A 16,581-nucleotide genomic window follows, 5' to 3' on the forward strand; every position below is an offset into this window, starting at 1 on the left:
GAGTAAAAGTTTCCTTTCGAATACTACGTAGAATAGCCGCACCACGTAGCAAAGTTAAAGTCAGATTACATTTGAAAGCCACACACCTGCGTAATCTTTCATGTTTACTTCAATTCCAGCTGCTATTAGAGATCTTACTAAAAGCAAGTCCCTTTTCATCACAGCAAGATGTAAACGACTCTGTCCTTTGCCATCTTTCTTGTTTATAGAACGTATTGTGGAAATATCAACAGAGGAGGTAGTCTTCTTACAGGAAGTTAAAGAGCCTATTTATGTCCAAAAAGAAAATGTAAAGCTTACTTATAATTTTGACATTTAGTCTGTGTGCTAAAAATAAATAATGGGAAAATTAGGAGAAAGAATCCTTAGGAATGTCTGTATTTTTTTACCCCATTGCACAAAACAATACAAGTTGTATAATCTTTAGTAAATACCTGATGTTTCACTTGTTACTTGACTTGTGGATGGCTTACTTGCCATTTCCATATTTCCAGTCACTTCTGCAGGCTGCACCTTGTATATTTTCTCACTCTCGTGCAATGTGCTATTTAAAGTTTTTTCTTTTGATTGATTTCTTTCGGCTACATGTGAAGGCCCATCCTTTTCGCTGGTGTCATGATTAAATTCTCTCCATTTGCTATGTACAAAGTTACTGCTCCTGCTGTTTTTGCTACTTCCATGGCCTTCTTTGGCTTTGCTTGAATTTGTCGCTTCAGCTGCTTCTTGATCAGTTGACACAGATGAATGACTTAGAACATGTGAATTATTGACATTCAGTTCACCTATGGTATCACTGGAATTATCCACAGTGATTTTAGATTCTGAATGTAAATTTATAGGAGTGGCATTCAGCTTATTACTTGAGATCATAGTACAAGTTGGCATGCTGCTATTTGACTGATGTTCCATAGTCACAGTTTCTTTAAGATTGTGTCCTGAGATCACTGGTTCAAATACCATTGTCTCATCAGTATCTTCAGTAGGTACTATATCATTGCCGGTTTCACTTTGTGTGATCACAATATCACCCTTGTCAGTATGCAGTGCTGTAGTACAATTAGCTTCTTGCTGTGAGAGAACACACTTGGATGTTACAGATGGCTGTGTCCCTTGTTCAAGCTCATATTCTGAAGTCATGGTACAGCAAGCTCTGTCTTGTAAGACAACAGCATTTGCCTCATCACAATTGGATCCCTCTTCTAAGATTTTATTCCCAGTAGATTTATGCTGCTTAATTCTATCACTCTGCAATATCTCCATTGTTGTGATTTCAACAGCACTATTACTTTCAATGCTCATGACGTGCTCAACAGATTTATTAGCGTCGATGGGATTAACACCTGGTAATATCTCAGTTCCCTTTGCCAAGGGAGTTTTCTTCCTGAAATGCTCCACATTAACATTGTTTCTACTGACTCTTAGACCACAGGTTTTCACAACCTTCGCTGCACTGAGATAACAAGTGGCCTCCTTTTTGCTCATAGATGTTTCACCGGATCGAGTTTTGGCTACTGAATGTTGTGAGCATTTTTGGTATTCTTTTAGCAATTGTGCACTGTTGTCAGTTGCATTCGGTCTTTTTAGTGCGGCTATTTTACTGCAATCAGATGTGTTTCTTGCAATTTTCTCAGCAGTTTTATTTTCTGGGTTTGAATTAGTTAGCTGATTTGACATGCATCTCAAAATCATTTGCTGACAGTTTGGAGTAGCAATCACGCTGCTGTTCTTGTTTACAGCAGCAGTGGACCTAACTTCTAATCTATTCTGTTGGGGAACTTTAGTTCTGGGTCGAATGGGTACAATTGAACAATTCTGATCTTGACAATTACATTTGTGAGATAAGTTTCTGGTCCTTGTGGATTTTCTCAGTAATTTCTGAGAATCAGATATACCAGCACAAAATAACACAGCCTGAGAGTTACAATTGATGCAGTCGCTAGATCCAGTGATTGTTTCATCCATACTGATAAAGGCTGCATTCGTCTGAATTTTGACTTTGTCTGCACTTTGAGGGTTACTGTTATGGGGAGTATGAGCTTTTAAATGGCGAGCTAGCCGTTTGTGAGTGGGAAACAAGGTCTGATGTTTTGCCTTACTCTGGTTACTTCTGGGTTTCACATACTTCTTTCTTTGACTTGTTATTTTCCTTTTACACTTCAGAGACAGTGGTGTCTTGAAATCATAGTAACTCCCTACCCTCATCTTGCATTTTCTTTCTTTACCAGAGCTGCAAACCTAGAATTTTGCATGTGAGATCAATATATTTAGATTGTTAGCATGAACATAAAATACATATATTTTAAATAATATTGCACAGGGGCAGGGGAGAGGGGGGGAGAGAGAAGAGAGAGAGAGAGAGAGAGACTAGACTCACTGACTAAAACAAAGTCAGGAAGCCCTTGTGGGCTCTCTGACAAACTGAGTTAGGAAGCTGCCATAATAATAGGTGGGTTTAATGCACTTGATAGGCAAATGTGTGACAATAGGTAGGGTCAATGACAACAACAACAAGATTCCATTTATAGAGCGCCTTTCACGTCGGGAGGACGTCTCAAGGCGCTGTACAGTTGGGTCAGGACCCGAGCAGGGGGAAATGGTCAGGGTGAGGGGAAGGAAGGGAGGGAGCGAGGAGGGGGTAGAGAGTCGTGAGGGGAGCTGAAGGCACGGTCAAAGAGAAAGGTCTCGAGACCGGCCTTGAAGGAGGAAAGGGAGGAGGCAAGGCGAAGGCACTGGGGATAGAGTTCCAGAGCCTAGGGGCTGAGAGGCTGAAGGTCCGGCCACCGATGGTAAGGCAGTTGGGGCGGGGGTTGTGGAGCAGACCGGAGCCAGAGGAACGGAGGGTACGAGCAGGTAAGCAGGGGGATAGTAGGTCGGAGAGGTAGGAGGGAGCAAGGCCGTGAATGGCCTTGTAGGTGAGGATGAGGATCTTGAATTCGAGGTGACACATGAGCAGAGCAATGAAGAGGGAAGTGAACTTGCATTAAAGGTAGTTTTGGTGTGTTTCAGAGTGAACAAGAGAATTGTGAATAAATAATGAAAATGAACAGCAAGAAGGAGCATGTCTCTTGACATGTAACACCTATTACCTCTAGTTTCTGGCAGTCCACCCCATTTTTAAAATCAACACCTCTCAGAAGTTGCTTATTTCCAATCTTCGTAATGCCTGCAATATATAGAACTACTAAGGTAAACATGCTCTAAGTTACAGTATATTCTATGAAGTGCTTTAAGATGTCTAGAAGACGTGAAATGCGCTATATCAAATGCAAGGATTATTATTATTATTAATGACAGAAATTACTACTTGCATTTTTTTAAAAATCCTGAAATCATTAGAATAAAATGGAATAGATTCGCACCCAGAGAGTACAAACTGAGTGAAGGGGCGGGTAGGAGGGGAGTACGATGTAGCCATATTATTTTGATTTGTGCAATATGGTATTTTAAAATATCTGTTTCAGAAAAACAAGTGACCTTTAAAAAATTATGGTATTTCAACATCCACCCACTCTTCTGGCCTCTTCTGGAAAGAAAACCGTGAGAACACAATATATGCCAATACTTCTAGTTATCTGCAAACTAGATTCCTACTTTTTGTTTTGCAAACTATAATGTCCAGTTGACTTCGCAAATATTCATTAATTAAATTAAAATTCATTAATTGCTAATGAGTAAATTATAAATAACTGGAATAAGATCTTAACATCCTACACATAATCCTCCACTCCTTTGTGAACTATGTGTAGTAGCTATAAGCAACGTTTATCTTAATACCTGCGCGTGTGTGTGTGTGTATATATACACTAAACTTCTGATAACCTGTCACTCCAAGGATGCCTGGGGGGGGGGGGGGGGGGGTGGAGGGGGCGAGAAAAGAGAGAGAGAAAGACTAGACTCACTGACTAAAACCAAAACTATGTCAGGAAGGGAAGTGTCCCTTGTGGGGTCTCTGACAGACTGAGTTAGGAAGCTGCCATGCAACAACAACAACAACAAGATTCCATTTATAAAGCGCCTTTCACGTCAGGAGGACGTCCCAAGGCGCTGAAATGCACTACATTTACAAGCTCAGAGTCTTTTGTGAGGTCCAAATTGCCAGTAAAACAAAGCGTTACTAAAGCAGAAAGTGTAAAAATTAGATGGGGGTGTTAAAGAGAAGCGAAAAGTGAAAAGCAAAAAGTGAGAGTCAGTGAAAAGCAAGAAGCAGCAACAAGGGACCTCACAGTTGAAGAATTGACAAAACGTATAGCTTCAAGTTAACTTCTGATAACTTGTCACTCCAAGGAAAAAGGGCTCAGTGACAAGTTATCCGGAATGGCGAGTTGGGCATATGTATAAATACATAAATAAATGTGGCTGGGATGTTGACAGCATGATGACTTAAGTGGTAGTAACAAGTTAAGCTGATGACTTATTAGGAATATGTAAAACTGTGCATATCCAATGCTCCAAATAAGTCACTGAGTCACCCACTCTTCTCCCTTTGCCATGAGTGTGTTGAAATAAAACCCTACATTGAGGACTCATTTATGTAGTTCATAAAATGATTTGGCACGAGAGAACCTGGAACATTTTGTAGGCTGACCCTGAATGATCACTAAGTTCACAGGAATTTAAATTAAGCTCAGATCAAGTGAAGTTACAGAGACTACCTATCAAATTGGAGGAGGGTCATTACAAAGAGAGCTTGAAAGGGTATGCACACGGGATAGTGAAAGGCAAATGAATGAACTTGCATAAGTCTGATCCCTATAAATCGTAAAATCGCCTAATTCATACATCTGCTAAATTTCCTATTAAATTCACTTAAATTTATCTGCGCTACTCATATAAACAATCGTGGAACTAATAACACAAGACCGCTAAAGCACTTGCCACTAACAATCTTACCGGCTGCCGGGTCAAAACTGTGTTTCGCGCACCTACCTCAAACACAACACTCCACATATGCACCCAAACCGTTAACACAGCACTGCTCTTGTAGCTTAAGAGGTCTCCTTCACTCTCCACGTGATTAGACATTCCTTACCCCTTCATGTGATCAGGTGATGAACTTCCCTCTCTCAACCCCCCATTCACCCTGCTGCCGTGCACGATGTTGCTGTTACGCCCCGGGAGGTAGGGTGCGGAGAGCGTTGGTGATCGAATGTGCGGTATTCCGTTGGAGGTAAGTGTGGAAAACAAAGATTTGACCCAGCAGCTGGCAGGATCGGTAGTGGCAGGTGGGGTAGCAGCGGTACTAGTTGCACAATTGTTAATATGACTAGTGCAGATACATTTAAGTGGATTTAATAGGAAATTCAACAGGACTGGACAGATGTATGGCTTAGGTGAATGTACGATTTATACAGATCAAACTTATGCGAGTTTTACTGTATATAAAATTCCTAACAATTGAGTATACAAATCACATATATATTTTTCTACTAACTAAAATTATTTAATATTTATTTTCAAACTTTCTTCTCTTTGTTTTCCCTTTTGAGTTTCCATGCAATAGATGGCCAAGATGTCAGCTATTAATAATAGTACATTGGTGGCCACAAGGGGCTTCAGACCATCTACCTCGGCCAGCTTCAGTTTTTTACACCGGAGTGATACAGCACGGAAACATGCCATTCTGCTTAATCCAGGTGTGAGGGACCTTGGCAAATAGACATACCCGCTGTAAAGCCAGCTTCGCCTCCTGGCTGCTTATTGACAGGTCAATGTAGGCTGGAGCCCTCCCTCCCTGCAGCCGCTTCCTGTGGTGGTGCTTAGTAAGCCCGGTATGTGGCATTGGACATTCTGGGCATCTGAACTCAACTAGTCAATGCAGATGTTTATACTCCACACAAGCCCCATCCCTCCTATTCCTCTTAGCAATATCCCTTGATTCATTTCTCTCTCATGTGTGCATCAAGTTTTTTTTAATGAAATACATTGATTCTATTTGCTTCAATTACAACTTCTGTTGTTCCACATTCTCACCACTTTCTATATGAAGATATTCCTCCTAAGCTCCACTATTAGACTACTAGTAGCATTTTTAGTTTTGGATTCAAGTAGAACAGCCTTTTCACATGCACCTTATTGAATCCTTTCATAATCGTAAATATCTTTATCAGGTTCTGTATCATTCATCTCAAGTCTAGAGAGAAAAGCTGCAAAATGTCCAGTCTTTCTTGATAGCTATATTCACTCTTCCCTGGTAAAATCCTTGTAAATGTAGAATATACACTCTCCAATCCTTCAAAGATCCTTTGAATGTTTCATGCAAGGCCATTTCCCCTGGGACATCATTCAGGGATCCTAACAATCCCCAAACAATAATGTACCAACACTAATTCAAAACAAACGCTGAATACAGTATGAATTTCATGTTGGAACTAAAACATTGTTTTAAAGCATTAGTTATCAGAATCTGTGGCAACACTCCTTGAAGGATTACACTTTAGTCCTAAAATGTAATGTGCAACTCACATTACAGTTGGTTTGATTTTTGTTAAGAACGCATCTTTAAGATATTTTCATCTCAAGCTCTTCTTTGAATTGCTGTGGCACAGCCAAGAGGGTAGATTTGTCGCTCACTCCTAAGCCTCTGCCATAATCGCTCTGAAGCATGTGTGCAACAATGACAGAGGCATGAACAACCTTGACATTTCCTTCTCATCCTATCTAGTTCCAGCCCTCTGTGCCTCAAAGAAAGTGTGTATCCTCCCACTCTGACCTTCCGCATTGGTGCAGTTGACAATGGCAACTCAGTATATATTAATCCAGATAGTGGAGCCTCCTTCTCAGTTTACATACTATAATGTATAATAATAATCCTTCCATTTGATAGGGTGTCTATATAATTTCTACAGGGCAGTGAATGTCCATTTGTGGGTGAATGCAGAAACCAATTTGCCCATACCAATGGCCACAAGCCATCAAGTGAACAACCAATTTTATCTGGAGGATTGTTGCCCTGGAAAGCTGGCGATTTTTTTTTTCTCTTTTGAATAGTATCAATGGATCTTTAACAACGACAGACAGAACAAACAGAATGCATTTCAATTTGAACATATTATTCAAAGGACGCACCTCTGGCAATGCAAAGCTCCCTCAGCATCGCATCCGCACCAGGGTCAGCCTAGATTATGAGCTCAAGATCAAAACATGCATAAACCCACAACCTTCTGACCCAAAGGCAAGAATACTACCAACTGAGCCAGGCTGACATATGCAAGAATCATGGTCATATTACAATGTTAGTGAAATATAAGCTTGCTTCTCACCTTTTTCCAATCGCTTTTGTTGCTGGTTATCAATCAGTCTCTTTATCTTCCCATCGATAACATATTGTGCACATTTCCCAATGTCAGCATTTTGAATAGCAATAGCTCCGTGCTGCAAAAGTAACTGGACTATCTTCAGGTCAAAGAATACAAAATAAATAATATTGATAATAATAATTATAATACTTGTGGCATTTGACAGAGCACCATTCACATTGTTGGGATGTCTCAAAGCGCTTCACAGGATTTTTTAAAGTGTTTTTTAACTGTATTTTGTGAGCAAAATGCCCACCAATGCAAGCAATATTATTATATTATAAATATTGATATAACACAGTCAATTTTATAAAAGATATTTGTTGACATAGATTACAGATTGTTAAAATTGTAACTCTTGATTTGTCCTCTAAGCAGGTATGAAATGATTCCCACTGACATTAAATCGTCTAGGGATATTTTTATATATTTTTAAAATCCATCCAAACACTCATGTTATCCATTTACCACTGCTCAGCAATGCTCAGATGCTGTCTATTACAGAAAATAATCAATACTGGTTGTGGGAAGGTGAGGGTTGGAAATCTAGTTTATTGGCAAAATATAGGCTGGATTTTAACAAAGTACCTCTCTCCCCGCACCCCCAAAGCATCATGAATGTCATTTAAATAGTGAACACCTGCACTAAAACAGATTATATTGGGGAAAAAAACAATAGTGTGATTTTAAAGCCAGGATTCAGCTGACCTTATTTCTGATCGTATTTAGGAAGTTTTAAAATTCTAGAATCAAAATGCAAGTACCTTTGAAGGAATTGATAGTTACCACGGCAAGCCATATCTATAACATTTTCAGTTTTCTGAATTTGTGTTGGTTTATTAACTTTAAGGGGCAGTAGAAGTCGGAGTCTACTTGGCTAATCTTGTCTGAGCAAAGATACTCTAAAGAGGGTCAAACCACTGGCTTGTCGATCCATGGACATTCCCCAGAAGCTGCATTGTGATGAGCTCCAAAGGAATCTTAAGGCACTTTGTTTGATGGACTTGCACAATGGGTTTCTGATTGATCATTCTTCTTGTGGGAGACTGGAATACGTCAAGCAAAGGTACATCAAACCCCTTTAACTTTGGTGCTCTCTGCTTCCTTCTGAGGAAAGCCAATTACGTAGCATTGGTACAGAGTTCACAGTAACAAAGTAATCAATTATGTAGTTGTGAACAGCACATCTTATGGTCTTCAAGTGCATTACTGGCATTGCTAGGAAACTTCAATATACTGGCGTTCTGTGTCAAGAGAGCCCTTGGCATGGGTAGTAACCAGTGGCTGCTGCCCCTTATGTCATAAGTGATTGTGCCAAGGATTTATGAATGCTCATATATAACTATAAGCAGGATCTCCGTGGAGCTCTTCCTTCCAGCACCTTGGAGAGGAAGGGCAAGTTGAAGATGGAAGCAGGGTAGATCATAGAACTCCCCATGTCATTTTTTTACCATGCTTTCGTTCACCTTTCCCATTCCCCAAGCTTGGGGTCCCAGTTAGATATGTGAGGCATTTGAGACATCCTCCTGATGTAAGGCACTGTATAAATGCAGTGTTGTTCATAGTTCATCAGCTCAATCCATTTCTAGCAATACAGATCCTAACTCCACGGGGTTTTGAAATGTAAATGATTAATCTTTATTGTACCTGATAGTGCCCACTGATGGCTGCATCCTGTAGAGGTGTTACACCACAGTCCCCTTTACAGTTAACTTCCGCTCCAGCTGATAGCAACTCTTGTACTATCTCATGGAAACCTTGAAGGCTTGCTTCGTGCAGTGGTGTCCAGCCTATAGGAAAGAAGAATACAGTAAACCCCGGCTATCTGGAATTCAAACCTAGCCGGACCTGGCCTGAAACCTAAAAATTTAAATGTTCCTCGTGTCACATGTAAACGCCTGCTGGCCCATTCTCCTAGTGCACCCCCCCAACGCACTGTGTTTGCTGGCCTTCACATTGACCAGCGATATTGACTTTCAGTTTGAATCCCGAAAGCAGAAGATTGCTTATTCTGTATTTTATGCTTGCGAGATTCAAACAATTACAATGCTTTAACCTGCATTTTTCGGCATCGAAAAAAGGCCAGTACCTGCAATCTAATAACACTAAGCCAGAACTAAGCTCACCAGATCGGGTCTCAATCCTCACACTTGATATAGCTCCTTATCAAGTCTTCACGATTTCTCAAAGCGCTTCACAAAGTATATTTTGTAGGCGAAACACGGCAGCTAATTGCGCATAGCAGTATCCCCAAAACAGTCGTGGATTGAGTGACTAAATTGTTATGATTAATTTTTTGAAGCGAAAAGTGATCCGCCAATCAACTCACAACTAACACTGTCGACCACTCTATCTTCATCCACCGCCTCTTCTCTCACCTCAACCTCCACAGCACTGACCTTGATTGATTCAGATCGTACCTCTCACACGGCCTGTACTTCATCTCCTCAAACATTTCTTCTCTAGCCCCCGCACCTTCTCATGCAATGTTCCTCAGGGCTGTTCTTGGTCCCCTCCTCTTCAACATCTATATGCTCCCTCTTGGTGAAATTATCCACAGACATGGGGTCAACTTCCACATGTATGCGGATGACACCCAACTCTACCTCTCTGCCTCCCCTTTGACTCCAGGACCGTTGCTGTGCGCAATTGGCTTCTGCGTTTCACCCAATATGGTCAATTTACTTTATAGTACATTCTGTGAAGCACTTTGAGACGTCTCGAAGGCATGATAAGGCACTCTATAAAATGCAAGGATTATTATTATTCATAGAGCAGCAGAATACGAAGATACAGGTTTAGAGTTGCAAAGAGAAATTTTCAGGTCAGACAACAGGAAATATTTCTTTAATCAGAAGGTAATTAACAATTGGAACAGGTAACCAAAAAGAGGCCAGGATGGTACACCAATTTAAAAACAGCGTGAGAACAATAATAACATTAATCGTTTTTGAAAGGTTTCAAACAGGCAGGTAGTACCTCAGTTTATTGCCTCATCTGAAGGACAGGATGAAAACTAATACCTTAATGGGAGGACAGTAGGGAGCGTGTTCTGGATGGATAGCATCAAATTGGCCTTCTTCCATCTTAACTTCTCTTGTGATATTTTGAGTAGGACTTGAGTTAACAGTATAGCACTTCCCAAATGCAACACTAGATGATGCTGATTTGGGCAAGTGCTGCACTGTCTTTATAGTACATTCTGTGAAGCACTTTGAGATGTCTTGAAGGCATGATAAGGCACTGGAGTCCTGGTGGAGTCCTGTAGCTCAGTGGTTAGAGCACTCGCTTTGCAAGTGAGAGACCTGAGTTCAATTCCAGGCAGGGCGAAACCTTGGGCAAGTTTCCTTACTCCACACACCTAATAATAATCCCTCCAAAAAAACAAAACAATAATAAATTGGTCATTTTCAATCCATATGACTGTTTGTGGGACATTGCTGTGCGCAATTGGCTGCCGCGTTCGCCCACAAATATACAGTCAATTCACTTTACAGTGTGTTCTGTGAAGCGCTTTGGGACGTCCTCCCGACGTGAAAAGCACTATATCAAATGCAAGGATTATTATTATTATTATTATTATCAGATGAGCTGTCTTTCAGGAGACATTAAACTGAGATCCTAGTCTGCCTGTTGTCAGGTGGGAGTTAAAGATCCCATGACACTTTTCAGAAAAAGAAGGGAGTTCCTTCCAGTGTCCCAGTCAATAATCCTCCAGAATAGTTTATCATTCAACTAATTAATTCAACTATTGTGCAACCATTGCTGACATAAAATGGTAGGCATATTTGCCTGAAATAAAAAAAGTTGCAACGTTTGATAGCTATTACCTGTAAAGCACTGGACATGAAAAGGCCCTATACAAATACGAGTTCTTACCTCTTTCTAAAGCCAATAAGATGAAACTTCAGGATAATCAGTATAACATTACAAGTAGTTAACCCTGTCCAGTTGTATTATTTAAGCTCTCGGAGCACAGCAACCATCTGTTCTATGTAATCTGATCCCCTCTAACCATATATTTCTGTACAAACATCAAGTCCATACTTAACCAGATGCGCATATTTATCTAGCTCTTCTTAAAAGGCATTAATAGCTTTTAATGAAATTTTGTTGTTTCAGAAATGTTCTACTGCATGAAGGGAAAAGATTAAATGACATTCAGATGAAGCACAAGTAAACTTCTGGAAAGGTTTAACATAGCGGCAAGAGTAATAATATTTGCATTCAATCATTTCAAGAGATTATGGTAGTTACCACACATAACTCTATTTCCAAATGTAATTCACATGAAAGATTGATAACATTTAAGATGATTTTGTATCAGTAATATGAATATTTTACTGCTAAATGAATCTAAATCTAATTCTAACCCACCTGTAATAATCCTTGCATTTGATATTGTGCTTTTCATGTCTTCCAGATGTCTCAAAGCGCTTCACAGAATATACTGTAAAGTGAATTGACTGTATATTTTGTGGGTGAAACGTGGCAGCCAATTGCGCACAGCAGTGTCCCACAAACAGTCGTGGATTGAAGTGACCAATTTATTATTGTTTTTTTTCTTGAGGTATTATTATTAGGCTTATATTATACAATATTATATACATTATATTATTATATATTATATTATATAATATTATAATATTATTATAAGAGTAAACTGTAAACTACACTATAGAAAATGCTGATCATTGAGATTTTTTTTTACATAGGATTACATAGAACCTTCCGACACAAAACTGGGCCATTCAGCCCAACTAATCTATTCCAGTATTTATTCTCCATACAAGCCTCCATGTGTCTCATTTATCCCTATTCCTTTCTCAAACAAGTAAAGATCAAGATACCTTTAAATATGTTGATACTTTTTGCTTCAACCTCACTCTAGCAGTGAGTTCCATATTCCCACTGACCCACTGAACAAATAAGTTACTCCTAAACTCCCTCTTAGATCTGCTACAGACTATTTTCTGTTTATGCCTCTTGTTTTGGTCTTACTAACAAGTGCAAACATTTCACAGAGCTAAAGAATTCTTCCATGAAATCAAACACCAGCCTCCTCTCCACAGTCAATTCTTTGATCCTTTTGAAAATGTTGTCAATAATACTTGTTTCATCAACAATATTGCTCAGCCATTGTTTAGTTTTTAAAAAAGCTACAAGCTGAAAACAAAAAAAGCGATACATATACTTTAACTTCCCTGCCTGGTATCTTTTTATGATTAATCTAGGTCTGGATATTGTTTGTATTGTCAAAGTAATAGTATTTGCATTGAATAATCTCTCAAACAGATCAGTTACCAAGTAGAACATTATCCCAAACCAAAAACGGTTCATCGAAAGTTCAACAGAATTCAGAACGTGAATGCCGTTCTAGTAACATGAATCCTCTAAGGCTGATCTTACCTGCATGATCTGGCAGATTTACATTGACACCTGCTTGTATAAATGCTCGAAGCATGTTCAGGTCCCGATTCTTCACAGCTATGTGTAATTTTGTCTCTCCATAAAGGTTTCTCCTATTTGCGTGAGCCAGTGAGAAAGGAAAACTACTGGAAGCAGATGCTGTCAAGGAGCTCAGTGATGATTCACTACCTACTAAAAAATTATAAATTCAAGAAAAGTAATTTCAGTGATTTTGCTATTTTATAATTTGACCGATACACTGCTTATAACGCAATTAATGTATGAGGTCCACGTCTTAATCAATTAATTAAAAAAAAGAGACAATTAACTGTAATTGTGACACTAATTAATGGAATAAACAGGCAAGGTCATTTTTCATCAAAAACAAATCTCTAAAATGTATTTCAAAGTATAACATTTCATTTAATAATTACATTTTAAAATTTCACATGAATTGTGGTAATGTTAGAAATAGTTCTATTCAATCCAATCTTGATTTAATCTCCAATATCTTGTTTCACACACTTAAATCTAAACAGCTAACTCTTTTGACAATTGATACAATATATCACAAATTTACATATATATATAACGTCTTTCACATCGGGATATCCTAAGGCGCCTAACAATAATAGCTTGGTATCTGAGCTGGGGGTGGGAAAGATTATCAAAAGTACAAAGAAGTAGATCTTGAGACAGACACTAATGAAGTGAGGAAAGGAGCAAATCAGAGGGACTTTGTGATGGAGTTCTGGGGAGTGGCAACAAAAAGGCTGAAGGCCAACTGAAAATTATACCAGTACCAAACAGAATGACATAGTGATTGCAACAATTTTTATGTTTGGGCTTTGAAAATGTTTTCAGATGGATGCTAGTGTATTTGTTTTTCACCAAGATGTTACCAGACAATCAGCCCCACTTCTGTATCACCTCATCTTGGCTGAAAATTGCATCCAGATGTAAGTTTTTTTATTCATTAAAATTAATGTCATCTACTCAACCAAGGAAATATATTGGGCCATCTTTCCCTTTATCTTCCACATCTTGAACATCTTGAACTAAAACTGTGGAGTCCTGTAGCTCAGTGGTTAGAGCACTCGCTTTGCAAGTGAGAGACCTGAGTTCAATTCCAGGCAGGGCGAAACCTTGGGCAAGTTTCCTTACTCCACACAGAGCCTAATAATAATCCCTCCAAAACCAAAAACAATAATAAATTGGTCATTTTCAATCTACGACTGTTTGTGGGACATTGCTGTGCGCAATTGGCTGCTGCGTTCGCCCACAAATATACAGTCAATTCACTTTACAGTGTGTTCTGTGAAGCGCTTTGGGACGTCCTCCCGACGTGAAAAGCGCTATATCAAATGCAAGGATTATTATTATTATTATAAATAAGGGTGCCTCTGGGAAACATTTCAGTCCTTTTTTTTCTACTGCGGCCATCCTAATTCTTCTTCCTTTATGCAAGAGAAGCCAAAAATTCAACAGGCCTTTTTTTTTCCATTAACAGATAACCATTCTCTTCCCTTCCACTTTAATTTCTTTCCATTTTGCAACATCTGTTCAAATTTCCAGAACATCACAAAATAAAAAAAACTTTAAATTGTTGTCAACTTTCACCTTGGCAGAGATGGCCAGGACTAAAATTAAAATAACAACACAGCATTCAAGTCTATAAGAAACAAGGTTATTGTCTTCTGGGAACACATAACCCTGTGCTAAAGAGCTAGTCTTCAATAAATATCTTAAATATATCTCATAAGAAACAGATCTGGTGTACAACAGATTAGTCGAGTGAGAATCATCTCTGTCCCCAATGATTGGTTTGCTCCTCCAAGTCCTGATGAATCAGGTTGACTAGTGTCATCAGCAATGCTTTAGAGTGTGTGGAAATGAATAAGAAGAATTCATGTCACAACACGGAGATGAATCTCCTCACATGATTCAAATCAAATTATCTTTCATAAATGTGTAACATCTGCATATTGCCTGCCAATCTCCATTTCTAATAAATTATATTTCATAACGTGTTTCAAGGCTTTTATGTGATGGGGACTATAGAAACACAAGGTATTATTATGTAAAACATGTTCTAAGTTCTTTTGATCCTACTCCTTGTATATAATTATTGACCTGGATTCATAGCCTCAGTGTAAGGTTGTTAAACTTGAATGTTAGCCTGGCTCACTTCTGAGTCAGAACTCTGTGGGTTCAAGCCCCCCATTGAGACTTTGAATGCACATAATTTAGGTTGACACTCCAATGCAGTGCTAGGGATGTGCTGCATTATTGGAGGTGCTTTTGGGAGGTGATGTCCTTTGGATGAGATTTTAAATTGAGTCTGTCTACCTGTTCAGTTAAAGATCCCATATCTCCATTTGAAAAGAGAAGGGATTTTCTCTCGGTGTCCTGGCCAACAATCCCCAGATAAAATTGGTCATTCCCTTCATAGCTGTTAGTGGAACATTGCTGTACACAAATTTGCTGCTGCATTTTCCCTACAAAACGCATAGTTCCTATTCTTTACAGTAAACTCGGTGACGCTCTTTGAGCTGTCCTTCTGATTCAAAGGTGCTATATTTTAAATCAATAAATCTTTGCATTTAATATAGTGCCTTTCACATTTCGAACATCCCAAAGTGCTTTACAGAATATACTGTAAAGTATAGTGACTATGGGTTTTGTGGGCAAATGTAGCAGCCAAATTGTGCTCAGAAATGTCTCACAAACAGCTATGGAGTGAATGACACTGGGAGAAACTCTCTTCCCTTTTGAATAGTGACATGGGATCTTTAACATTCACTTGAGCAGGTAGACAAGCCTCGGTTTAACGTCCATTTAGTCTATATGAGTCATTACATAGAGCTTGAACCCGCAACCTTCTGATAGAGACACAAAAGTGATACCAACTGAGCCAGGCTGACACACAGAACTTGCACTTTTTCACTGGTTGCTAAAATTGATGACCTTGGCAGAGTGATCTTATCGTGGGATTTCTGTATTTTTATCTAGAAGCAAAATAGCACATCCTCCACTTAAAATGATTCAGATAAAAAGTAAAGGGTCAAGTTTCATGATAAAACAGTTATAGCAGATTAGAATGATCTACTGTATAATAATATTGAATCAAATTAACTTATTTATAAGAGTTTACATGTGGCAAATGGTGTTTTAGTAAAATCCTTACCAATATTCTCTGCATTCCTATTATTTCTGGCCTTGCTTTGGGTATCACAACTTAGGCTAGTTTCTTTTTTGGCTTTTGAATGCTGAGACGAACTTCTTGTATGTATCTTCCTAAACTGTGAAGACCTTTGCTTACTGCCAGCTTCATCACCTGTTAGTTTTTTTCTTTCCTCATCTGCTTTTCCAGTGGAAAAGGTAGTCCTGTATAAAATTAATTTAAATATATATATACATACATACAGTACTTACAATAAATTTGCTTAAGTTCCACTATGAGTTGCATGACTTGAAATGACTGTATTTTTCATATACAAAGTATAATGAATGTTAGTTTAAATTGGTATTTTTTTTCTCATGGACACCAATTCTCCAATGTTGTCCCTACTTCAACAACAACAAGATTTTTATATTTGTATAGCGCCTTTCACGTCGGGAGGACGTCCCAAGGCGCTGGATAGAGTACAGCATTTCAGACCCGAGCTGGAGTTGGGAAGGGAGGGGAGAGGAAGGGGGGTGGCCGATGGCATGGTCAAAGAGGAGGGTCTTCAGGCGGGACTTGAAGGAGGCTAAGCTTCCTTTCCTAAATGCAGCCGATTCATTTTCCTTCCTCTGGGATACTGTAACTCATCTTCTGATAACTTGCTCAAGTGCCCATTATTTATGTCACTTGCCAGTAAGTATCAGCTGGCTT

General features: G+C 39.0%; 1 protein-coding gene across 1 annotated transcript in view; it reads right to left on the reverse strand.

The window, feature by feature from the left end:
• Window positions 1-16,581, reverse strand: part of LOC121848041 — a 35,514-nt gene that overhangs the window by 514 nt on the left and 18,419 nt on the right. The window contains exons 9-15 of the mRNA XM_042331706.1: window positions 15,892-16,091; window positions 12,705-12,896; window positions 8,943-9,085; window positions 7,260-7,371; window positions 3,087-3,163; window positions 435-1,068; window positions 139-266 (exon numbers count right to left, since the gene is read on the reverse strand). Coding sequence (XP_042187640.1) covers window positions 139-266; window positions 435-1,068; window positions 3,087-3,163; window positions 7,260-7,371; window positions 8,943-9,085; window positions 12,705-12,896; window positions 15,892-16,091 — 1,486 coding nt within the window. The remainder of the gene's footprint in view (window positions 1-138; window positions 267-434; window positions 1,069-3,086; window positions 3,164-7,259; window positions 7,372-8,942; window positions 9,086-12,704; window positions 12,897-15,891; window positions 16,092-16,581) is intronic.

The sequence above is a fragment of the Callorhinchus milii genome, unplaced genomic scaffold (assembly GCF_018977255.1).
Source record: "Callorhinchus milii isolate IMCB2004 unplaced genomic scaffold, IMCB_Cmil_1.0 Scaffold1, whole genome shotgun sequence".
NCBI lineage: Eukaryota > Metazoa > Chordata > Chondrichthyes > Chimaeriformes > Callorhinchidae > Callorhinchus > Callorhinchus milii.